We start from the raw sequence: 26216 nt of genomic DNA on the forward strand, positions 1-26216 counted from the left end.
TATGTTATTCTTTTGAATAAAACAAAGTAATACATCAAAAACATAACTAAACTGTAGGCAAATGTGTTCAAATTAGAGTGTCACAATAAATATTCTCAAAAATGTGGAAAAGAAAGACGCAACTAGCTCAGTAGAGTTAACAATAATCCACTCAGAGCAATAATTTACTGCCACAATAGTCCATAATAATCTACAGTAGGCCTCATATGCATTAGGGTTGTTTAGCACACTTCACATTAGAGACCTACAAACTGAGGAAACACTAAAATTGATAAATGAATCATAAAAACAATCCTAAAGTGATGTTATGTGACAAACACTGAAGAGCAGAGGAGGTCTATGACGGACCAGCAGCTCCACTGGATGAGGATACAGCAGACATGACAGATATCTGCCTAACACACACACCCTCCCTCACAAATATAATGCCAACGAACTGGACCTGCTGTGATTCACCAAAACGGGTGTCACTTCAGTCAATCAGTGTTATGGCATTCACATGTGAGATACATTTTATTTTAGCCCTCTCCTAAAGCAAACACTTAAGCTAGCTAAAAAAAATCAGCATTTTAGCTAGCCCCTCCAACCCACATAATGAAAAAAAAAACCCTTACCTTTATCCAACGAGCGTTTTTCTTCATCTAGTTTCTTCTTTTTTCTGCGCCAGATGAATACGCTAGTTTGGACGCCATGCCGTGAATGACCTGAACTTACGGCTCGGCGCAATTCCCCGCCCCCTCCTAGCAGTACTGGTCGTCATAGCAACGCGGCGTGGTAGACACCAGATCTGACCAATCAGCGGGCCAGGTGTCAGGTCCTTTTCACATCTTTTCCTTCGGGTCATTCCTCAGGTATTGCAGCTGACCTTGCAACTTGAGGGGCCCCCTAGTGGCGCGGGGGCCCTATGCACCCGCATTGTCCGCTTATAGCAAGAAACGGCTCTGGTTGTAAACATAGCTGCAGACAAAAGTGTACCATTCTGTTGTAAGCACTTAAGTGCATCACTCTATGTGAATGAATGAATGTATATGACCTCATGTTTGTGTTTGTGAAAAAGAAAAAAAATAAAGTAATAAAAAAAAAAGAAAAAAAGAAATCCTCATCTCACCTGAAAAGCCAGCTCCATCAATACGATCCCCCCTGGCAACGCCCTCTGTAGGTGATATGCAGTGGTGCCAGATGCTGTAGTCTGCAATATGTGTTTACAAAACAAACAGTTTATACTAATTACCACAAATCCAAAATGGCCGACCAACATGCACCAGTACACTGTTTTGTAGAGCACATGGATTTGGATTCATTCCAGCTCACAGCAATTAAAAAAAAAACAAACAACAAATACCAACATAGCTGTGAACGGCTATTTGCCGGGTTCTAGTCTAAGTGCGTGTGTGTGTGTGTGTCTCAAGCGCGTGCATGCATGTTTGTGTGTGTGTGTTGAACACTAACCTTAGGGCTGTCCTCACTCTTCTGCTTTACATAAGAAAAAGACATCCTCCCTTCTGATGACATAGAGCTCAGCATAGCAGCGCGAGCCCGGGCAATGCTGTAGGAGATGGGGGGTAGGGTGAAGGACCAGGGTGAGTTAAGGTCTGCTTAAACCAAAGAAGTCTGAGCCCAATAGCTGTTGGTCAACAAACAGCGTGTGGCCAATTAAGAAGTCATAATTCAGAGGCAGCAAGATGGCCTGGGCCTAGAAAGTAACAGGCAGACCGGATGGGCATCTGCTCTGGTTAGATCAGCCATGGGGCAGCTGTGTTGGGAGGTCAGAGGTCACATGAGAATCAAAACACATATAATGACAGAAACTTAGTGATACATTATGAAGTTTCACAGAAAATTGACGGATGCATACAAAGAAATACTTGAATGCTGTGTGAAAACTGGACTGGATCAGAAACCGACCCAGTCCAGTTTTAATACTTAAACATTTTTTAGTTAGAGTTAAATTACCATCCACTTCAATCTACTGTCATGAAAACATATTCCAAACAGAAAAAGCCCACCGACAGAAAAAAACAATAGTAATCAGTTAACAACAACAAATAAAGGTAAAATTTAACTATTCCTGCATATACAGACCTGCGAGCTGGAGACTGAGGCCGGACCTGGACCAGAATGAAACCCATGCTCTGCAGATACTGAACGTACTGCTGGAGGAAGGTGCTGGAAATCTCAAGCAGCCAGGGTTCATCCTTCAGTCTGCTAGGCAGCATGTCCGCTGAGTCAGTGCTGTAGCTTCGGTCCCGGCCTGATGCGGTGGAGTCGCTGGAGCGATGGCGTTTCTAATGTACATGTATTTAACAATTTCAACATTTACAGAACAGCTGTAGAATCACTTCAACCTGTGCATATATTAAGCAAACATAACATATTTCAAACAATGACTAAAAGCCACTGGAGTTGACACTAGGATGGTTAGCAGCTGTCCCAAGTGAAGGAGTCAGTTTGATAGTAGTGATGTGGATCTTGTCGTGTTGAATTTGGAGCTGACAATTTGGAGCCACCACAACTTGTATGCAGATAAGGAGCAGAAAATGGACACATTTATTAGAATGACTTTTTTTTTTGGCCAGAGAAGACAGAGGATTTGAAAGATGAATAAAAGATCCATCTATGTCAAACTGGAACAACTCTTTTTGAACAGAGGATGTGGTCTATGACATAACTTATCCCCCACCAAAAGTACAATACTGAGTTCCCTCCCCACACAGCTTAACAACTATTTACACCTGGGCTCACCTAGCCCTAGTAACCCTCATGAAGGCTGCCGGGTCACTGACCCACAAGTGAACTCAAAGCTCACATGTGTCATTAACTCAGTAAAGACACTCTGACACAGTATAAAGCAACTGCAACTCTCCTCCAGTCAGTTAGAAGTGAAGAAGACTCCTGGATGAGAGGTGAAATGTCTTCACGAAACTGAACGCACTCAGCTGCTTAAGATACAGCACTTAGAATTACCATGACCTGGATGACTGAGAACCTTCAATAAAAAGTCAATCGAAGCCTCATCGCTTCATGGCCTGCTGTTGCTATACCTGTTAACCATTACAACCACAATAAATGATGTAACCCCAAATAGCAAAGGGAGGCTAAATTAGCAACTTTTCAACCTTTCTCATATAATTTCTCTTGCTACTGAATATTGGTAGAAATCAGTATGAGTATGTTAATAAGGACGATACTTCCTCTTCCTCTAACTTTCCTTGGAGTCAGACAGAAAACATACCTTCACTGGCGGAGGGACAACCTGTTCCTCATGAATCTGTTTGCGGAAGATGGGGTCAAAGAGAAGAGGGGTGGCACAGTAGTGGACCAGCCTGGACGACTGCTTCAGGGTCTCCAAATCTGTCCCCTGTTGACAAATCGCTGGTTGTTATCACTTAAAACAGCGACACTGGAGGTGAGCAGAGGGTTTACTATAACAATTTTGCATCCAAGAAAAAAGTCTACGGGGCTCCACAGAAGATAAGCAAGTGCCCCGTCTCCCCCTCGTGTCCATGGAGGTGTCAGTGTTTACCAACTGATAGATGAGAGTATGAAGCCTAACTATCCCTCTGCTCACAAGAAGATAAAAAAAAGAAAGTGAATTGAGGGAAAAGCAGTCAGGTAAACTTGAGTATTTCCCCTCTCCAAGTGTGATATGAGAAATTAACAGTAATGTTAAGTTAATGTGTGCTTGCTTGCAGTACCAGTGCATCTCTCTGTTGTCTGTCTGTCTTGCTAATGTCAGCTGTGCTGGGCAGCGTATCTCTTCTCAGTGTGTGGCTTGATCTCTGTGTTCTGTGACTTTGTGTCTTAAGTGAGACTGAAATACAACTATTTATTGCTTTTTAAAAACACCAATGGGAAGTAGGGTTTGTAAACTACAGCTCAGAAAGATAACCATGGTGCGTACATAAAACGACAGACAACATATAGGCCCCAGGACACTCCTCTTTGGCACACAGTATCAAAAGAAGAAAATGATTATGTAGTCTCTTTGTCACGGTTTAGACAGTAGTGGAAAGATATTTACATCCTTCACTTCCGTAAAAGTAGGTATATGTACTAAAAGCAAAATTTGCTATATGCTGTTAAAGTACCAAAGGTAAAACAACAGTAGAGTAACATGGTCCCTGTCTGCATTTTAAGGTTATATGGCCTGTTTCTGGATTAATAGTAGTGCTGTATTAATTTGTGTGCTACATTTGCAGCAAGGATGGAACGTTGAAAGGTACCTAATGGAGGTGAGTAAACAATACTACATTTGCCTCTGAGATACAGTAGACTAGAAGTAGTTTATGAAGTTGGATAACATTGGAATACTCAATTAAAGTTCTTCAAATGGTACTTAAGTATAGTGCTTAAGGTGGGATGATACATTCCACAACTGTTTACAACTCTGGAATTCTTCAGGAAATTTCTCTACTTTACTAAATATGTGACAGGCTTTCACAATTTCTTCCAGACAGTCCACCGTAACCCTAACCCTCATGGCCATGCTGATGCTGATGCTTAAAGCCATACAGTAGTGAAAGGCACTATTGGCCGAGTTCTATCAAGTCCAATTAGCTATATTTGAAATCACTTTTACAGTGAAGGAATTTAACACTGAATTCTGATTTACTGGCAGGATCCAATTTGTTATTTGATGGTTCACATTATGTTCCTTAATGTATTCAATACCTAATAAGTTAGTTGTAAAGATTTTACAACATGGCGGCACCCTGTCCAGCAGTGGCTACACTGGCTCGTGATTGTTTAGAATATTTATATCAAAATCTGCTCGATAGGATGCCAAAAAAACAGCAAAAATCTCTACAAATTAATATATGATCGTCATCTCTTGCTAGAATTATGATCATCCAGTGACTTCGGCTTCATAGACACGACTACTTAAGAGTGTTCACATAGTCTCAGAGTGCTACGCTGATAAGACCCAGTTGCTGTGGATGCTCCTAGCATCACAACCTGACGCTGAAGCACGGCTGTGGCGCGAGGACAAGAGACTTTTTGCTAAGCTAAGCTAACCCCTATAAAATGCCACCTCCATCTATCTTCAATTATTTTCTCAAAATTAATTCCCTGGAGAGCCAAATAGATCATCTGCAGCTGGAATTAACAAGTAAACGAGAGATGAGGAACTGTTGCACAATAATTCTGACGGAGACATGGCTAAACTCATCAATCCCAGACAATGCTGTTAGCTTCGAGGGACTGGCTACATTTCGTGCTGACAGGAGCTGGGCAGTCAGCATTAAATCCAGAGGGGGTGGTCTATGTATTTACATCAACAACAACTGGTGTATAAATGCTAAGTTGGATTTATCTGGTTTAAACATTATTGGAAACATTTTGAATAATAATAATAATATATTATATATTTAATTAACTTTATAATGCTGACCTTCACATCTACATCTTTTAGTACTTTTTTACGCAACAACATTCAACATAATTTACCAAAGGTCTCATTGCCCCTCTACTGAACAGAACACCTGTTACCATTTTTCCTCATGAAGATGGAAACAACTGTTCAGACTGAGGTTGCTTGCCTAAAATAAGATTTATATCAGCGTAAGAACAACAAATCAGAAAACATCATGTCATGTATTGATGTCATTTGAACTGTTCATGCTGCCTGTTCATGCTAACCCTAACACAACACAACACCAAAAAAATTACATATTTGTGGTACTTACTGAAATGGGCATGTTGGACTGTGCCGACCTCTGCTGCCAAGTCACAAACAGGTTTTCTATTTTCATCTGTTTCTCCAGTTCTGTCAGCACAGATACACAGCCATTACAATATTGTCCAGTGTAGAGTTGTATGGGCTCATTTGACCTATTATTATCAGTAGTAGTATTACTATTAGTATTAGTAGTAGTAGTAGTATTGTAGTTAGCACTATTAGCATTAGCATTATTAGCAGTAGCAGTATTGACCTCGTCGCTCAGCAGCTTTGATATCCAAGAGCTGGCCACCATGTTTGGCCACCACATCCCCCTCCATCAAGGGTCGTATGGTGCAGACATCTCTCAGAGCCTCATCAAAGGGAAGTAGTTCAGAGGGGAAGTGAAGCGGTGCAAGACTCCGACCAGAGGTTAGCAGCCTCCCCTGCTCTTTACTAGGCAACGGAGGAACTGTGCTCCGCAGTAATGCATCAGGCTCCATGGAAGGGCTGAGGAATGGGTTAGGATCCTGGAAAAGACAGATGAAAAGTAAGGAAGAAAGGATCAGTGAAAAAGATAAGGACAACAACAAACAGTTTGACAATAAATGAAAACCAAAAGACAGCAAATGGATGGGATGGAAAAAAAACATACAGGTATTTATTCCAACTATTCCTAACACCTGGAGTAAAGGTGTGTGTTTGTTTGTGTCCACCTGTACATGAGGGAGCGTGAGAGAGATGGGGGGGGGGGGGGGGGATTCTGAATGTAGCGGTGTGTGTCCGCAATAACAGTCTGTGTGGAAACATGATCACTGAGCTAAGTAGCCCACGTAACGCGGGTGATAGGAATTAGACGAAGCCTCGAGGCAGAGATTTTGCCTCGATCAATTTTTGTAATCGAATTATTCGAGTTACTCGAGTAATCGTTGCAGCCCTATTAAATAGGCTGATGTCTAGAGCACAGGTATCATGAGGAGCAAAGAGGACAGGTACCTTAAAAAAATAATGCTGCCTGGTAGAGTCAAAGGGTTGCCCAAGTGGTTTAAATGAATATTTGTATTATAAAAAGAAGATGAGCTCAAATGATCCCATCCTGACTGACTGGCATGACCTCTAACTAATACAGACTAAAGACTAATACAAGTTTTTAACTTGTGTTTATTTTTATTTTTTTTTCTATGCACATCTGTGAACACGTCAAAGACGAATTTCCACTGCTTTCTGCAGGGGACAATAAAGTTTTTCTGATTCTGATGGCAGAGGGTTACATTTTTTTACCACACTGTATATCGTGTACTGCACTCTATATTAGTGTTGATGATATTACTATTGCATACTTGAATGTCCCAAGTATTGTTCATGTATCCTAGTGGTTGTTGAGAGAGAACTCTGGGGCAAGTTTGTTCAGTGGAGCAGCTCAGGGCCCAGATGTCCAACTATGGCAGAGCTGCCAGCATAATGGCCACAGGCTAGAGGGTCAAACTGTACACTGGTACACCCTCTGCTTCTCATCGGGACATGACAGATGAAACTCTGCTCAGGCAAATTTTCTGCTGCTCTGACTCTGCCTTCTGTCCGTACTCATTAGCAATGCAGCAATGAAGAGCAGGGCCATTGAAGGGAGAAGAAAAATTTGTATCTTTCCATTCTTTGCACTCGTTTTGAAATTGACTGTAGGGGGGAGGCTAACAGGGCATTTGGTGTCCTTTTTTCGCTGTAAAATGCTGCTCTTATATATCTCTACAACAGCCTGTTCTACACAACAATGTCTGAAGAGAGCTAGGGAAAAATGAGCTGGTGGCATCTTGTTATGCTATCTAACCCAACTCCCTTCTTGTCTTTCTCATGTTCTCTCTGTGCTGAAAAACTAGCTTGCACAAGGTATTTTGTGGTAATTTGATTATTTAACAATATATTTGGGAGTCAGCGGCATGTCACCACCTAACTGTTCTGTGCTTTGTGCTGCTGCACATACGAGAACCAAAATAGCTAGTGCACATGCAGACTAAGGAAGTTGCCCATGACCTAAACTTTTGTCCTCATCATATCAGTTTATATCGTGGTTTAACAGACACACATTGCCAAACAAAACTGAACGTGATTCAAATGAATAGTATTTTCACTATCACATGTGGGCTGTTGTACTGGTAGTAGACCATAGCAACTTCTTTCAAGACTTTGGGGCGCAGTCACTGCTTTCTCAACAACAGGGTTATTGATCTAACTCTGTTGTATTTCATGTGACACAGACTTAATCCTATTTCCAATTTCAACCCCTAACCCTTGTTTTTGACTGTCCTTTTGGTACTCAGAACAGAGTTACAAGGGGTATTGGTTGAAATTTGATAGAAGATATGTCAGTAGGTCAATGTTGGTCTATCACAGATACATCCGTAGCAGCGTATAGAAAAAGACGGTTTGGGTAATGTATAATTATTTAATTACCAGTAAAGTTGTTTCAGTGCATTGATTTTGGAGAGTTTATCTTTAAACCGTAAAATATCATGCCTTTGTAACAAAGGTATCTTTGTCACAAGTGACAAAAATTGGGGCAGCACAATTAATGCTAATATTATCAAAATCGCAGAACAGTATTACTACGAAGTACTGTAATGCTGCACAGATGTCCTGGACAAAAAATGTTGTTCTCCTGATATATATATATATATATATATATATATATATATATATATAGAGAGATATAGATATATATAGATATATAGATATATATTATATATATATATATTATATATATATATATATATATATATATATATATATATATATATATATATATATATATATATGTATGAAAAAATGTTTGTTAGGAACAGACCCCAACAGCCCACACGATCATGATTTTATATTCTTATCAGTGAAAATGAAAAGTGTGATGCAAAAATGATTATTCCAACTTATCATGAATCATATAGAAATCGCAGTAGCTGTCAAAAACTACAAAATACACTCCAAAAGTCAACAGTGTGCTCGTGTATGGAACTGAGACCCCACGTGAGGTCTGACAGAGTGACTGTAATATTACTAAAGGCGTACTTGCACTTACTTATCATGCCTCGCAATCCCAGTGTGATGCATTGTTGCAAAGAGCTCTGGCTTTCTGCACAGTGGTTACTGTGAGGGTGCATTTCATCGAGAGAGAGAGAATGTTTCTATTTCTTACATCTTTTTTCTGGGGCTTTTTTATTTTAAGATCCATACAGGAATGCTGTGCAACCCAGCTGTTCAGAGCCGTTTCTTGCTATAAGTGGACTATGCGTGCATAGGCCCCCGCGCCACTAGGGGGCCCCCTCAAGTTGCAAGGTCAGCTGTAATACCTGAGGAATGACCCAAAGGAAAAGATGTGAAAAGGACCTGACACCTGGCCCGCTGATTGGTCAGATCTGGTGTCTACCACACCGCGTTGCTATGACGACCAGTACTGCTAGGAGGGGGCGGGGAATTGCTCCGAGCTGTAAGTTGAGGTCATTCACGGCATGGCGTCCAAACTAGCGTATTCATCTGGCGCAGAAAAAAGAAGAAACTAGATGAAGAAAAACGCTCGCTGGATAAAGGTAAGTTATGGGTTTTTTTTTCATTATGTGGGTTGGAGGGGCTAGCTAAAATGCTGAATTTTTTAGCTAGCTTAAGAGTTTGCTTTAGGAGAGGGCTAAAATAAAATGTATCTCACATGTGAATGCCATAACACTGATTGACTTGAAGTGAACCCCGTTTTGCTGAATCACAGCAGGTCCAGTTCGTTGGCATTATATTTGTGAGGGAGTGTGTGTGTACATAACATCACTTTAGGATTGTTTTTATGATTAATTCATCAATTTTAGTGTTTCCTCAGTTTGTAGGTCTCTAATGTGAAGTGTGCTAAACAACCCTAATGCATATAAGGCCTACTGTAGATTATTTTGGACTATTGTGGCAGTAAATTATTGCTCTGAGTGGATTATTGTTAAAGGTGGAATATGGAATATGGAATATGATAGATAGATAGATAGATAGATAGATAGATAGATAGATAGATAGATAGAATTACTTTAATGATCCCAGACTGGGAAATTATTTTGTTACAGCAGCAGTGGGTCTGCAAATAAAATACTTTGTACATAACATAAATAGAATCCAATATATAGATAGTGTATATATACAGTGCAGTGTGCTATAAACAATAAACAATAATAATATATACAACAAAACAAAATATGCAAAATACACTATAACAATAATAATATATACAACAAAACAGTAGAGAGACCAGAGTTCTCTGTCAGGCAGAGGTGAGAGAGTTGTTGTATAAAGTGAAGCTGAAGCAGCCTTCCGGAGAAGGTGCTCCGCTGTCTGACCAGTGTGAGTTGGAGAGGGTGGAGAGGATTATCCATGATGGATAACAGTTTTTTCAGTGTCCTCCTCTCCACCACAGCCTCCGGAGTGTCCTGTTTGCAGCCAATCACAGAGCCAGCCTTCTTGATCAGTTTGTTGAGTCTGTTGGTGTCACTGGCTCCGATGCTGCTTCCCCAACAAACCACAGCAAAGAAAAGTACACTGGCCACCACAGACTGATAAAAGATCTCCAACATCTTGCTGCACACGTTGAAGGATCTCAGCTTCCTCAGAAAGTAAATGAGCTGTTTATATATGTAATATGAGCTGAATGCCGCCATCTAGTGTCTCAAGATCGTAGTCGCGTCAACAAAAAAGGTAATTCCAGCGGTCGGGTTGCCAGGTTTGGACAGGGCAGGAGGATTGAGCCGCCTCCGTTTCCTCTGTTTACTGGGTGTGGAGGTCGATGGGTCACGATCAGTATTCTCATATCTAGGATCAACGTGATATAATGAAAATAAGTGCCGTGGAAATCCTTTACCTGAGTCCATCGAGCGTAAGCTTCACCGATATTTACTGTGGTTTTTGCTCTTCTCCGGTCACTCAGCTGCTGGGACAGATAACACACCGTTCGCTGGGGCTCTGAAGAGCTTGCAGACTCCGCCATTTTACCCAGTGTCAGCCTAGCTGTGCCGAGCTTTGCCGAGCATTGCTGAGGTTGCGAAATTGGCAACCCACAATGCCAGCCGCTATTTGGCTGGTACGATGTAAACAGGAAGTCATTGTCGAACCCGTCAAAATTTCTTAAATTATTTATTTCAGACTAAATATAATTTTTCAAGGAAACGCATTACTTTTAATCTGCGCCCCTCTAAACGCCCCGTGGATGTATTATTTTTGAAAAAATATAGCTTTTAATAAGCATATTACATATTCAACCTTTAACTCTACTTAGCTAGTTGCTAAGTAGAGTTCTTTTCCACATTTATGAGAATATTTATTGTGACAATATAATTTGAACACATTTGCCAACAGTTTAGTTATGTTTTTGATGTATTACTTTGTTTTATTCAAAAGAATCATAATAACACAAATTAAAAGTCAATTTAAATTAAACTATACTATATAGGACCGTTTGATCTGCCCACAGAATATATGTTAAGACCAAATCATCAGTTAAGCAAGTAGTTCACTTTGTAATACTCTGTGAAATATAAACTAAGATATTCCTTCAATATCACATAAAGCTCATCAGTCATTTATCTTTGTTTTATAACTCTTTGAAACTGCTTAAAAGTGACAACTTTGAAATTGGGTGCATGCTTTAAAGGGACACTGTGCTGTATATTGCAATGTTTAAAATAAAAACAGATTATGAATTTCTCCATTAGTGTAACATGACTCAATTATATAGTATGAATATTTGCTTAGGATCTGTTTTGCTTGGTAACCTGAGGAGTTTCGTCTTTGCAGGAGCAATTCTGAAGTATTTTAAAGCCGCAGAACAGTAAGCAGCACTGCCGCCTTCAGCACCAGAGATTGACAAGCAGCTCTCATATGCTGGCAAGGAAGCAGAAATTTTGAGGTGGGGCTTAGGGTAGATCTGCTTAAAACACAAGACTCAGATGATACTGATAATCATCACAAAGTGGTGTGATTGTGTTATTTGTTCTGTATGGTTCCTTTAAAGTATTGTTTTTATTGCTGGTCTGTTTTCATTGTTGCATTTTTATTGTATGCTGGTTTATTGTGTTGGTCCTGAAGAGCTTGTGTTACATTTGAAAGGTTCCTTACTACCTCAACAGTATTATTCTTGTTAGTTTTTTGTTTTTATTGTTTACATATTGATATGGATGCTGGCTCATTGTGATTTTCTTTTCTAAGTAATAGCGTATTTTATTTTCTCGACAACTTTAACTTTAGTTTTGGGTGTATGTATGTTATATGTTTAATGTCAACTTAAAATAAAATAAAATTGAGGAACACTCCATCAGTTTCATTTATTGACCTTTCAAGGATCCCTATTGTTTACCTTGTATTATCACTTTCTATCAGTTCAACTTACTAGTGTGGGTCAACTTAAGATGTTTGATTTTAATTTGAGAGAGGCTTTCACGACTCTAGCCTGTTTTTTCCTCTAAAATGTAATGGATTGTTGCATCTTTATGGATCATCCAAAAGGGTTAGGAATCTATCCATTGTAGTTTGACAAAACAGGGGCCCCCAAACAGCATCTTGCATAGGGCCCCCAAAAAAACAGAAACTGCCCTGCAGCTGTTCATCAGTGCCTGCCTAGGAGAATATTTTTCTCCAGAAGGAGATGAGTCTGCTTCTCCAAAGACAGCCTGCTGTTGCCTACTTTTAGAATGCTACAGAGGGGCTGCGCACTACTAGCCCCATGCACTGAGTATGTCAGAGATACCAGTACCCAGCACGACTTGTCCAACTAAATGTTGAATGTTGTAAAGGAACAGACTGATTAAATGCACTGTATGGAATTTCTGCCTCTAATTAAAACAAAACAAATAAGACATATGTAGTTGAGGGGGGGGGGGGGGAATCATGGAATGTCTTGTCTTCATTGTTAATCAACCCATTGCTGATGAACGTTTATTCAGGTTACTCAGGCAGAAATGTTCACAGATGTGGTAATGTATTCAAGTTTTATTTGATGTACACCAATCAGGCATAACATTATGATCCCAACAGGTGAAGTGAATAACACTGATTATCTCTTCATCATGGCACCTGTTAGTGGGTGGGACATATTAGACAGCAAGTGAACATGTTGTCCTCAAAGTTGATGTGTTAGAAGCTGGAAAAATGGGCAGGCGTAAGGATTTGAGCAAGTTTGACAGGGGCCAAATTGTGATGGCTGGACAACTGGGTCAGAGCATCTCTAAAACTGCAGCTCTTGTGGGGTGCTCCTGGTCTGCAGTGCTCAGTATCTATCAAAACTGGTCCAAAGAAGGAACAGTGGTGAACCAGCGACAGGGTCATGGGCAGCCAAGGCATCAAGGATGATGCACGAGGGGGGCGAAGGCTGGCCCGTGTGGTCTGATCCAACAGATCATCAGGGTGCCCGTGCTGACCCCTGTCCACCACCAAAAGCTCCAACTGTGCGCACATGAGCATCAGAATTGGACCACGGAGCAATGGAAGAAGGTGGCCTGGTCTGATGAATCATGTTTTCTTTTTATATCACATGAATGGCCACTATGGGAAGAAGACAAGCCGACGGAAGCAGTGTGATGCTTTGGGCAATGTTCTGCTGGGAACCCTTGGGTCCTGCCATCCATGTAGATGTTATTCTGACACGTCCAACCTACCTAGGCCTTGGTGCAGACCATGTACACTCTTTCATGGACACGGTATTCCCTGATGGCTGTGGTCTCTTTCAGCAGGATAATGCCATTCCACAAAGCAAAAATGGTTCAGGAATGTTTGAGGTGCAACAACAACGAGTTTGAGGTGTTGACTTGGCCTCCAAATTCCCCAGATCTCAATCCAATCGAGCAACTGTGGGATGTGCTGGACAAACAAGTCTGATCCATGGATGCCCCACCTCACAACTTACAGGACTTAAAGGATCTGCTGCTAACATCTGGGTGCCAGATACCACAGCACATTCAGGGGTCTAGTGGAGTCCATGCCTCAATGGGTCAGGGCTGTGGTGGCATCAAAAGGAGGACTAACACAATATTAGGCAGAATGTTACACCTGATCGGTGTATATTTAGTAGCATTTGCCAGCTTACTTTCTTTCGACCAAATCGAACCTGCCATTACCTTGCGTAAATTTGATTTCTCTAGGTTTTAACATTGTTGGAAACATTTGTAATAATGTAAATGGTAAACTCAACAAAATATATAGCAGAGATCAAGTCATGTTTAGTTTACTTTTTCATATTTTATTCTTTAACTTCTCATGGTTGATAGCTGTTGTTTCAAAAGATAAACTTAATCAGTTTGTTGGCTACACGGTATGATTTTCTCCAGTAATGAGAGTGCCAAAAAAGTTGACAGTGTTTCTCCTATCAAAGCCTGCTCCTAACCTCTGCCATGGGAATCACCCACCCAGAGATGTAATCCTTAAATGCCATTTCTACAAATATGTCCAATAAAGGTCTTGGTCTCTCGGAGTAAACAGATGAGTATCACTTTATCCGTCTGCAGACTAAAAAAAAACAAATATTGGCCCGTGAATGGTTTAGATATGTAGGTGTCTTTACCTGCTTGGAGTCAATTTCATGGATGGGTGCATCGGAGAAGCAGTAGTGATGGAAGAGGCCCATTTTCTGGTTGAGCAGGCAGTGGACAACATGAGCCCTCGCATTCTGCCACTTGACAAGGCGGACCAGCTCGCGGTTCAGAGAGGCACCAAGGTCCACAGACCAGTTATAGCTATATAGAGTCACCTAAAGCAAAAATGGTTAAAATATGTGTCAAAGTAAAAAAACACAGTAAAGACGATATGTTTAAAGAATGATGGTAAGACATAACAACAGCATTACAATTTCTTCTGTGCACAATTTTAATCTCCAACTAGATTTACGATAAATAAATATGGTTTGAATTCTTTAATAAAAAATAGCAATAAAATATAATTATTTTAATTCTAATCTAATTATTCTACCTGAAAACACTGAATGTACAGTACATTAGACCTGCTTGTTCCAACTTTTAGAGAAAAATCATTGATTTACCTTCTCCCTGAGGTTTACATCAGGACTATACAACTGTTCTGCCTTTATATTAAATATTGGCAGCTGCCAGTTAGCTAAGTTTAAAATGAAAACTGTAATCATGAAAAACAGTCAAAATGTAACAAAATCTTCCAAAAAAAAAAATCATTCTTCTTTTCTAACGGCATCTTTCAAACCCAATTCCAACCCAATTAAAAAATCTGTCACTTTATTAAATGAAAATCTTCAGTGCTGAGGAACTAAATTACTGAAAGTGAAACTATTGCCGCCTGTCTCTCAGGACACCGGTAGCATACTGGCTTCCGGCACCAACTATCCACGCGAGATGTCACGAGACTTTTCCGGCTGCTGATTGTAGTATTGCTTGTAATATGAGGCTCCCTTTTCAACGTGGACGTCAATGTTGCTTTTGGCTAACGACAAAACAATGAAACATCCGTGCATTCACATGGAACTAAGCTCTAGGAACGTCCCACCATTACTCTCCTTTCTGATGGTCGCACTCGTAGATCGACACTTTTTGCCCGCCATGACCGTGCGCGTGCGCCGGAGATGCAGCAGCTAACGTGAGCAGTTCAAAAACTTTTTCATAAACTCTGTGTACACAAACAATGTTCTCAATGCTCATGTTCATGTATAGAGACCCTGGTGATACTACGAGCAAAGTTTCATGTTGTGTTGAGCCTTCTTAGTGTTTTAAAAATAGCACTCCCCTTCAAAATGAACATGCCCGAAAACGAAACTATGGTAAATCTTAAAAGTGCCTCTTTTGTCATAATTATAGATTTACCCGAAGGTTTGACTCATATTCAATCACAAATAAAGCCTTGGTTGCATTTTGGCGAGAGTTTCACTTTAAACTAAATATACATACTAGGTCCTGCAGTTGACTGTCTCAGTCTTTAACAGGCCATACTGGTGGGTAGAAAACATGCTACTCTTATCCTGCTAGCACTGAAATGTGATAAATCTGACTGTGATGGTGGCTAGTTTCATGTGAGCTAGTCTTAAATATTAAAGAAAATTGTGCAAAAAAACCAAAACAAAACAAACTGCAGAACATAAAAACAAAAAGTTAAACCCTATCATATTCTTCTAAATAACCATCTCCAATATTTATTAATATCAGAAAAGAAAAACTACAGTAGAAGATGGTATCCATTGTTGTGGTCGAACTCTGTACATGCAGAGTTCACAAAAACTTAAAATATTATTCATTATTTTACACATGGAATTTGGAGGTTTTAATGAACATGTCACACAATGTCTGGAAATGTCGGCTACTTGTGAAAGTACCTTTAGTTCATACTAAAATGCAGTAAATAGAATGAGTGATAGTGGAGTAATTTTGACCACTCTCTTTTTCACTCAAGCCATTCTATGTTCTTATGAAACCTACAGCAGGATTTAGACATAAAACTTAGCTGAAACTGTGGCAACACTTTAAATAACGTTCCTTGTAATTAACAATAGTTAATGGGTTATAAGGCCCTTTAAGATGCTCACTGCATCATTTTGTGTTAATATGTTGCTTTATTAAGATTAACATATATTTTATTATCCATTTTTCAGCAATCACCTAGACCTTTTGCAGCAGTAGTATCTAGTGAACAATGCCTTATTGAGGTTGATATATCACTTACTAACAGTTCAGTTTGTGTGGTGTAATGGCTGTTGCCTTTATTGGATGGTCCAGCTGATGAGCCTGATGGGCCCAGGCACCCTTTTTATCAACAATTACTAATTACTATTAGTACTCTCAGTAATATTATATTACTAAGTGTATGTTACTTAGAGCATATTACTAGAAACTCATAAGTTTTTTTCTTAAGCAGTCCGTAAACTTAACATGTTTCTTATTAGTATTTATGTCTTATAATCTAACAATGCATGTGTTTTGGTATTGTTGACACTTATAAAGTCTTGTGAACACATAATAATCATAATAGGTATCTTATAAGGGCTGAAAACGTCCCTATTACTGTTGCTGATACAGTTAAGCTTATTTTAAGGATTAAATTTACATTAGGTACAAAAAAATTCATATCTGCCTGCAGCCAGTGTTGAAGCATGTAAACACCAGAGCAGTGTTGTGTCACATACATATAATTCAATTATCTGTGGATCTAAATTAATTGGTGTCTGTCTTGTTCTCCACTTGACCTGAGGGATATTCACAATGCAGTAGCCAAATCACCTTTTTGTCCTGGATACTGATGAGGAGGAACCTCTGGCGGGGAGCCAGTCCTACCCCTGCCTGGCTGGGACTGAATGAATCGCACTGGTCCAAAGCCTCAAAGCGCTGGAAGCCCTTATGAGCTGGACAGAGGAGAGAAAAACTCAGTGAAATGGAAAAGAAATATGAATCAAAGCCAGACAGCATGCCACAAACATGGGCCCTAAAACATGGGCTCTATGCATCTATTCTTTGAATAACTACAGGATTACAGTGAATTGGCAGCTCCATAACGTTTTACATGCAATTCATTTTTAATTTGTATATTTACTGGGGAACTGCTCAGTGGGTCTCTAAAAGCCCAGAGCACATACTTTAACACCCAGAATTCCAAGCATTCCAGAGGTTTACGATGTGGCTAGAAAAAATGGTTTAAAGCCTTAAGTGTTATCGAAAAAAGGAATGCTCATATTCCAGGTATTTCAAGGAGAATCATCATCAGTGGGAGGGAAAAGACATGGAGTGATTGAAGTGTGTATTTTTTGCATTCCACAAAAACATGTTAGATTTTTTAGATTCCATTATCTATCTACATGTTACATATTATTAGCTTAGTAAGGAGGAAACTGAGTATTAATGTCAATATCAGACAAAGGTCAAATAGTAATTAAACTTCCAGGAGCTTTAATGTGTGCTTCAACTTAGAACTCTTTTAAACCAAAGGTGAAAAATGCTGCTTTACACCCGCAGCTTTGGGTCTATTTATTACAGCATACGAACAGTAAAACTTAACTATAATTTATATGCCTTTGTTTTATCATCATCTTGTGAGTCGGACATGCTAAGGTCAGCCTTTGCAGGATTTGTATACTGGCAGAGATCCAAGCAATTTTTTTAGAGTCTGGCTTACTTACTTTGATGAGTAACAGAAGTCATAAATGGCAAAAATTACAATTGCAATAACAAGTTCACTAACGTCAGTTAAAACCTTAGAATAAGACAATAAATCTTTACTTATCCTGAAGGACATGTTAATTACAAAGATGGTCTGTATGCATAATAAAATAAAATATATGAATATATGGCATATGTACATATACGCACATGTATATCATAAATGATAATTATGATTTAATGTACAGTATGTGTGGCACACTGATATTACAACTACAGCTTACTTACTGTGTAAGCAATAGTCTGTCTGCTGTTTTTTTGGACACTTTCAAGCTACATCTTGATGTTTTTTTGACCAATTTGGACCAAATCTGTACGTTCTGAAACATATCTTGGTTAATAAACTTAAATTAGTGCTATAATATGAATTACATTTTTACAGGGAGATTTTGACTCCTCGAGCTGACATGACACCATCAGCTAATCTTTTTCACCGTGTCAGATATCTCACTCGAAAAACACAGTCCACTATGGTTGTATGAAGGTGTTTTCATGTATAATCTATTGTTGTCCTTGTTTTCCTAAGTGTTTATTATGTGCACTGTTTGATGTATGGCAATGTTGTTCCATCTGAATGTATTTTATGTGAGCTTTGCAGCTGTCATTATACCTGCCAAGGGCCTGCAGTTAAATATAAGCCAGGATGGCTAAACTGGCACATTTAAAGAAATGTTAATAATGTTCAATGTGTCTGTAACTTAGCAATACATAAAGCAAACAACTACATTTTCTTGGTTGTGCTTTGTGCTAAAATAGAACCCAATTTTGCAGTTTTATACATTGGAATAAAAGTAAAGCAAATGCAATTTGTGGTTTGTGGTTTGAATGCTACCTGCCTTTTTGGACACTTTCAAGTGTTATTTGTCAAAACACCTACTGGGAACTTTCCTTTTATGCTGATTCTGGTGGCCCCTGTGGACAATCCATACCACCACCATCAGGATGTATACCCATGTCCTGTGTTAAAGATCTTGATTTGGCTAACTCATGCCTGTGTTGAATGTGAGTAGGAAAAAACAAAACACTGTTTTCACTACTCTTTCTTTTTAAAACCCAGCTGTTTGCATGCTGCATGATGATGAGGCAATGTACCTATTTGTGGCTTTCAAGATTAATAACATTAATATGATGATGGTAAAACAGATTAAACTTTGCTTAAGTGCCGAGCCTCCAGACTACAGAGCATTCTATTGGATCAGGCTTTGTGACCCTTCAGTTCATTTTAGTTCTATGACTTATCCATCCCTATCTCTATCCTATCTGAGCCCCGTCCCCCTACGGAGGAAGCTCTTTTCTGCTGCTTGTATTGGCAATCTTATTTGTCTGGTCACTACCGGCATAGATTAGTTGGACTGCTTTGCCTTCCTGCTCAGCTCCCTCTTCACCATGACGGTCTGGTGCACTGCCCGTAGTGCTGCTGACACTGCACCAAACCTCCTGTACATCTCAGGTTACAAAGTGCACACTGTATTTCAACCCTCCCACATACCGCACTGATTCGCTAGCACACCACCACAAAGCGAATCATCAGACCACCAACTTATGCTTAGGAGTTATGCAACTTATGCTTGGAGTTTGCTATGGTGAGTCGATGACTATCACAGAAGTCCACCTGAGAAGACGACTCTGGTTCCTATCAAGCAGGCTCGTTCCTCCCTATTGTATATTCATTTAGTTACCTCACTGGCATCGCCAAACATCATACATCAATGTAACAACCATAATGGACTGGGGCAAGACATTATCCGAAACCACTTAACCTTTTCAGGGTCACAGAGGCATACATAGCTGACACTGGGCAACGGTGGGGTACACCCTGGATAAGTCACCAGTTTATCATAGGGCTGACATATAGGGACAAACAACCATTCACGCACACAATCTCACCTACGGACAATTGGGAGCAACTGATTAACCTAACCACATGTTTTTGGATTGGGGGAGGAAGCCTGAGTACCGGGTGTGAACGGGGAGAACATGCAAACTCAGAAAGGCCTTGTTTGGTCTCAAACCCTTGTCCTTGTTGCTGTGGTGAATGTTGTGACACTATTATTATAATTTTTATTTAAATTTATTTATTTAATTACTCCACTGGGGATCAATAAAGGTGCATCTTATTTTATAGTTGTCTCTTTCTGTTATTATTTGTCTTGTATCCCCTACAAAAATATAGAAAGCAGACTGACTGCAAGTCTCTCACTTTATTTTGTACATATTTATTTATTTATTTATTTTTTTCTCAATGATGGGCTGTTATGAGTTAGATTTCAAGATGCAATATCTTGAATTTAGAGCGAACTTTGTTATGACTTAAAGCAAAAGAAAACAACAATTAAAGCACGATTCAATGTTAATGATGTTAACATTACAATGTAAACTTTCTGCACATTTGATGTAAATTAGATTATATAATATAATAAGCCAAATCCATGCTTGACAGTTGTGGGTTTAAAAAATATGCCAAAACAATTTTTCATCATGTGAGTAGTAGTAATTTAGTCAGCCCATAACGTTAATACAGAACAATATGCGTTTAGCAGTGATAACAACTATCGAGATTCTAAGTAAATGGAGACAAAACTTTATGTATTCACCGTAGCTTCATAACAAACTCTGGAATATAAAAACGCGTTATTAAAATCAGTTGAAAATGTAAACATTATTATGCTATTTATTCATCAAAATGCCAGGCCCCTATTTACTTTTATCCGTTTACAGGCAACTCTGGCCGTGTCCAAAATGGTGGTGATGTTTATGTATTGCAGCAACGAGCCTAAGCAGTCAATGCGGCATCTAAGTGTATATGTCACTGGTCCCTCCTAATAACCCTCCTCCAGGTTTCCTCGACATTGGCTATGTGAGCATTGAAGTTCCCCAGAAGAATCTGTCCCTGTGGTGAACGAATCATTGGCTCTTCTTGAAAATTTAAATTGTATATAAACGATACTATATTTCTATCAAAAAATAAAATATGAAGAAATAAAAAACATTCAATAAGCATCAATGTGTTAATCCGAATGGCGAACTTACGTGTGAACCTATTTAGCACAGGGGTGTTTTCCTCATCTGAACTGTCCTCTGTAGGCAAACAGAGATGGTACAAACAGGAAGGCGGCATGGACAGTGAAACATACAATTCGACACAAACTGATGTAAGCAGCCATTAGCAAAAATAACAAAATGATGTTAGACAGCTGCTAGCATGGACAGAGAATCACAGAATCAGAACACAGCAGGGAGAGCATGGTGAAAACTTTGACACAGAACATGCTTGGACCGTTTTTTCCCCTATACTACACAGAAGCACAACACAAGTGTTAGCAACATGCTGCCCATAAAGCAGTTTATTAACTTTACACATCCTGTGATCCTTTGTCTTGCATCTTAGTTTCCACTCTGTGACACTATACTATTCCTATAATTACACTGTAAAATCTTCTTCTTACATTTTATTATTTTCCATACTATGAGAGTATTCCCTTTGAATTTCAAACTATGCTCACTATTTCCATTCCCTTCTTAGCTATGTCTTGAATGGTAACTCCACCAATTTTCCACATTTAAGTGTGATTACATGTATGTCTTGGGGAGTATTACTGCATATGTGAAAGTAGTATAAAGAATTTTGTGACATTTAAACCAGAGGTCCCAAATCCAGATCACCGCAGAATATTCAGATTAGGTGATGGAAAAAAATAAAGGTGAGGAAAATATAACATTTGGACTAGGAAATCAATCAAAAATATTTTTTGAGAGAAGGCAAAGTTAAGTACTGGTCCAAGAAAGCATTTTAAAAAACAAACATGCAATTACTGAGCATTCACTGTGCTAAACAACTTTTTGGGGCTTTCAATGCAAGTTCACTTTTGGAATTTTAGGGGGATCGGGGGTTGAGACCAGAAAAACTGCAGTAGAAAACTGTTCTGGGCTGTTGCTTTACATGAAGCTTCTTTTAGTTGATTGAATATTATACAAAAAATCTAGTTGTAGTTATAGACACATGAGTCTGAATGTGTATCAGATGCTAAAACACTGCACAGTGGTTTATAATACTGTGAAACATAGCTATAACCTCTTCCATGGAGGTTATGTTTTCACCCATTTTTGTTTGATTGTCAGCAGGATTACACAAAAACTACTGGAAAACTACTACTAATTGATTTCCATTAAATTGTGATGAACAATGGGCCTTGGCACTGAATAGACCTCATTAACTTTTGACACAGATCAAGATAAAGGGATGGATCTTGGAATATTTTCTCACTTTCTTATAAGCAACATTATGTAATCATTGACATTTTATGTAATATGGCGCCCCAACAGTTTCTGATTGCAACACCACTGCCGTAAATACAAATCCAACGTCTGTGACAATTCGTCAGGCGTAATGTAGGTGCTTATTACAAACAAAAGTCATTAAATCATTCCCATTTTATGCGTTGAAAACTTGTATCTTGAAATAAACATGTATGTAGTAATACGATCCTACCCGCTCACTTAAGTTAAATAGTGCAGAAACAAGCGATGAGGGCAGATTGGCTATAACAGAGATGCTATTTACCCTATTACAAGACACTATATACTATCAAAATATTTTGAAACTTTAAAATGTAAAAATGTTTCATTATGTTGCTTTCACATTGCAGGATAGGGTGCATATCCTTGTAAATATCTCAGAGAATAATGCATGGATCATGATTAAAAAAAGGGATGGGCATATTTACAGTCATGGTCAAAATTTAACACACACTTGCAATGAACAGGTATATAATGGCAGTCTTGAGTTCCAATGATTTCTGTAACTAATTTTTCTGTGATGAAGTGTGGTTAAATAATTAATTTGTTATAGTTCTTTTGAAAAAATTATCAAATCAACTAGGTCAAAAATATACATGCAACAACTCAAATGACCAATTTTGCTGGTTTTGGAAAGTTGTGTCCATCAAATTTGATTTGTAGCATGGCCTAATAGGGCTTATTCGAAACACCCATTAGACTCTAAAGAGCACAGCATTGATCTGAAAGAGTGCATCATTGATTTGAACAAGTCAGGAAAGTCACTTCAAGTAATTTCAAAGCAGTTACAGGTCCCAAGATCAACTCAGCAAACAACTGTTTATAAGCATAAAATGATCAGAAAGTAAACAAAAACCTTCACCTGCTGCTGAGGGAAAATTGGTCAGGATGGTCAAGAGTCAACCAAAAACCAAACAATGAATTAAAAAAAGTTGTTGAATGGCCTTCCCAGTGTCCTAACTTGAACCCCATCAACAACTTTAAGAGGAAGTCTCTGCCAGTAGGTTTTAAAATTTAGTTGAACTTCACGGATTCTGTCATGAGGAGTGGTCAGAAATTCAGCAAGAGGACTAACAGATGCCTATGGACCTCATGTAACTTTGTAAATGTTTAAGGTGTATGCACATATTTAGCAAACAACAATTTATATTTGCATTATAAGTGATAAAAAATGGTTTGTTAAACATATTTGTGGTTTTCACAGTAAAAAATCTAACTTTTTCTACTCTGATTTTATGTTTTTTTTTTGTGATTTTAGGTCCATTGTGTTAATACAGTATGTAAAAATAAAAAAGTAACTGCACAGTCACATGTGAGGTTGTGCTAAAAAAATAACACCAAGTAAATAGTTTTTAAGGGGAAATATAATGGCAAAATCAAGAATAGTCAAAAACGGCCAATTATACCCTAGAATATCGGATTTCACAACAAACCTAAATATCCCAGATGTCCCACCTTCAACCACAGCCTCATTTGGCCAGCCATGAAAAAGCTGCTTAACCTCCCACTTTTCTATAGGAATACATTTTTCTTACGGGCACTGCACTAGTTGTGAATAAAAAAGGATACGCCAGCTTGCCTGTATGACAGTATTTTTTTGCTTATTGACCAAATTTAATTTGTGTTAGTCAATAAAGATATGAACCTTTTTTCACCTGGTCTTAAATAATAAAAAAAATATAGGACATATAATTAAGACTGATCAATAATTATCCATATCGACCGATACTAAACTTCACCATTGTAAAAGATTTTTCAGCCATATCACCCAGGCCTCAGACTCATAAAAAAATAATTATTGAAACAAACATCATGAATGTTTTTCGTTCCATCACAGGAAGAAAAATGAGAGTTGTAGAAATGATTGGAACTCAAGACTGCAACGATATACTTTACATGTGTATGTTTACTGTTAAGTGGTTGGTACTTATAAGTGAGTGCAATTTGTTGCAGATCCAAGTTTGTTAGTATGTTTTCATAGAGGGGTGTCTTTTCCAGTCATTATATGGTAACAAATAGGGACAGAAACCTGCAGTTACCACCAATGTGAAATTGAGGTCATGGGGACTTGTAAATGTACCACTGGTTTTCATCTCTCATTGAATCTACCAATTATTCTTCCACAACACAATGGAGTTATGATTTCATCTGCATTGTTTTGTTGTCCTACAGTTAGCTGTTACAGATCTGGTGAACTTAGATTAAAGTTAAGCAGTTATGGGTGGTTTCAAATTTAGAGTGATTGCAGGCTATCAAGTTTGGCATTGGTATTACAGCTTGACTGAATTAAAGGGGAGTGCTGGGCCTTGGCAGAAGAATGCACTCTACCAACTTTTATTCTTTGGTACTAAGAGATTGCCCAAGAAACAAAAAAAACAAAACTAATATTATAATTTACACCCTCAAATAGCCATTTAAAGGAACACAATATTTCCATGCCAGCAGTAAATTGGAATATTTAGTCAACAATGTAGTGATCTTTTCAGTTATCTAGGTCATGGAGATATAAATGTTTAATTTGAGGGCAACTGCAACAAATCATTGGTTGCAGTGTCCCTTAAATTAAAGATCATATTACTTTTCAGGTCTTGGCTTTTACATGCAACTTACAAACCAGAACAAAACTATTTCAAAACCTGACTGTGTACGGATTATCATGTTGCATTCGGGACTGATAATCTGTTACTTGTGTTGCATTGTGTATACTGTACAGTTTAGTAAGCCGTGTCAAGAATGGGGCAGTAGGTGCCTGCTCTGACTGTTTAAACACAATGGCTATAGTAGTTACCTTGCTCTGTGCTACAGTGCCACTGATGAAAGTTGCGTCCAATGAGAATGAAGCTCCTTGTAGTGCCTGGAGGCTGGCCCAGGTTCTGGACAACAGGTAATGGCACAAATATCTCTCCAGATGGGGGACAGCTAACAAGGTTTAAGAAACAGAGAAAACCATTATTATATCACTTAACTGCGCCACTAAGGTGTCATCCATCTTGAAAAATGGCCACCATCTTGAAATTTCAAGTAGCTTAGGGTGGCTTATTGTCAAGTGACCCACAGAGACTGCTCATGCCAATTTTCCTGCTTGTATCACCAAATAAACCATTATATCACTTAACTGCTCCACTAAGGTGTCGGCCATCTTGAAAAATGGCCGCCATCTTGAAATTTCAAGTAGCTGTCGGTGGCTCATTGTCAAGTGACCCACAGAGACTGCTCCTGCCAATTTTTATGCTTGTGTCGCCAAATAAACCATTATATCACTTAACTGCTCCATTAAGGTGTTGGCCATCTTGAAAAATGGCCGCCATCTTGAAATTTCAAGTAGCTGTCGGTGGCTCACTGACAAGTGACCCAAAGAGACTGCTCATGCCAAATTTCATTCTTGTATCACCAAATAAACCATTATATCACTTAACTGCCCCACTAAGGTGTCGGCCATCTTGAAAAATGACCGTCTTGAAATTTCAAATGTCTCTGACAATTTTCTTGTCAAGGAACCCATGGAGACTGCTCATGCCAATTTATACGTTTGTATCACAAACTGAAAGATCGTAGCACTTATCTGCTCCACTATGAGGCATAAATGCCTTCTGACTATGCAGAAAAAAAAACTGCAGTGGTTGGTCAGTTTAGGGTTTAGCTTCATGAATGTCTGTAGATGCAAAAATCTGTCTCTTAACTCCCGCCGTGGCACAATCATCTGTCCCATCAACAACTCTGTTTGAGTTTCATATGAGAAAATAGACTGACACTTTATTGAGTAGGAAGAGGAGCAGTGCTGTGCACGGAAAAGGTCACACAACCACACTTTGACACACAGATTGATACTGTAAAATAGTATGGCATGAAGTAGCCATTCTAAATCCTGAGATGCTGTCTAAAAAGGACGATGGAGGATAAAAATTAAATCCTCTTTCCTCTATTGAGTTTATAACTACAGTTGTTAGTTTTGCCGATTAAATGTGTAACGATATTTTCTGTAGTGACAGTGAATGTAAACATTTAAAACGACTGAAAGCAGTCTCTTTTAATCGTAAAATCAGAGTGTACTCCCTGTTGTAAACCCACCTGTATAGGCACATCTTACTGTCCAG

General features: G+C 38.9%; 1 protein-coding gene across 4 annotated transcripts in view; it reads right to left on the reverse strand.

Annotated features, from left to right (window-relative positions):
• Positions 1-26216, reverse strand: part of szt2 (SZT2 subunit of KICSTOR complex) — a 221147-nt gene that overhangs the window by 37483 nt on the left and 157448 nt on the right. For 3 of the 4 annotated variants that reach the window (XM_030433927.1, XM_030433929.1, XM_030433926.1), the window contains exons 56-65: positions 24911-25041; positions 20857-20904; positions 16894-17015; positions 14223-14408; positions 5934-6189; positions 5688-5767; positions 3233-3358; positions 2083-2285; positions 1450-1546; positions 1109-1189 (exon numbers count right to left, since the gene is read on the reverse strand). In XM_030433927.1, the coding sequence (XP_030289787.1) occupies positions 1109-1189; positions 1450-1546; positions 2083-2285; positions 3233-3358; positions 5688-5767; positions 5934-6189; positions 14223-14408; positions 16894-17015; positions 20857-20904; positions 24911-25041 (1330 nt within the window). The remainder of the gene's footprint in view (positions 1-1108; positions 1190-1449; positions 1547-2082; positions 2286-3232; positions 3359-5687; positions 5768-5933; positions 6190-14222; positions 14409-16893; positions 17016-20856; positions 20905-24910; positions 25042-26216) is intronic. The other variant, XM_030433928.1, reaches the window with a different exon arrangement.

The sequence above is a fragment of the Sparus aurata genome, chromosome 11 (genome assembly GCF_900880675.1).
Source record: "Sparus aurata chromosome 11, fSpaAur1.1, whole genome shotgun sequence".
Lineage (NCBI taxonomy): Eukaryota > Metazoa > Chordata > Actinopteri > Spariformes > Sparidae > Sparus > Sparus aurata.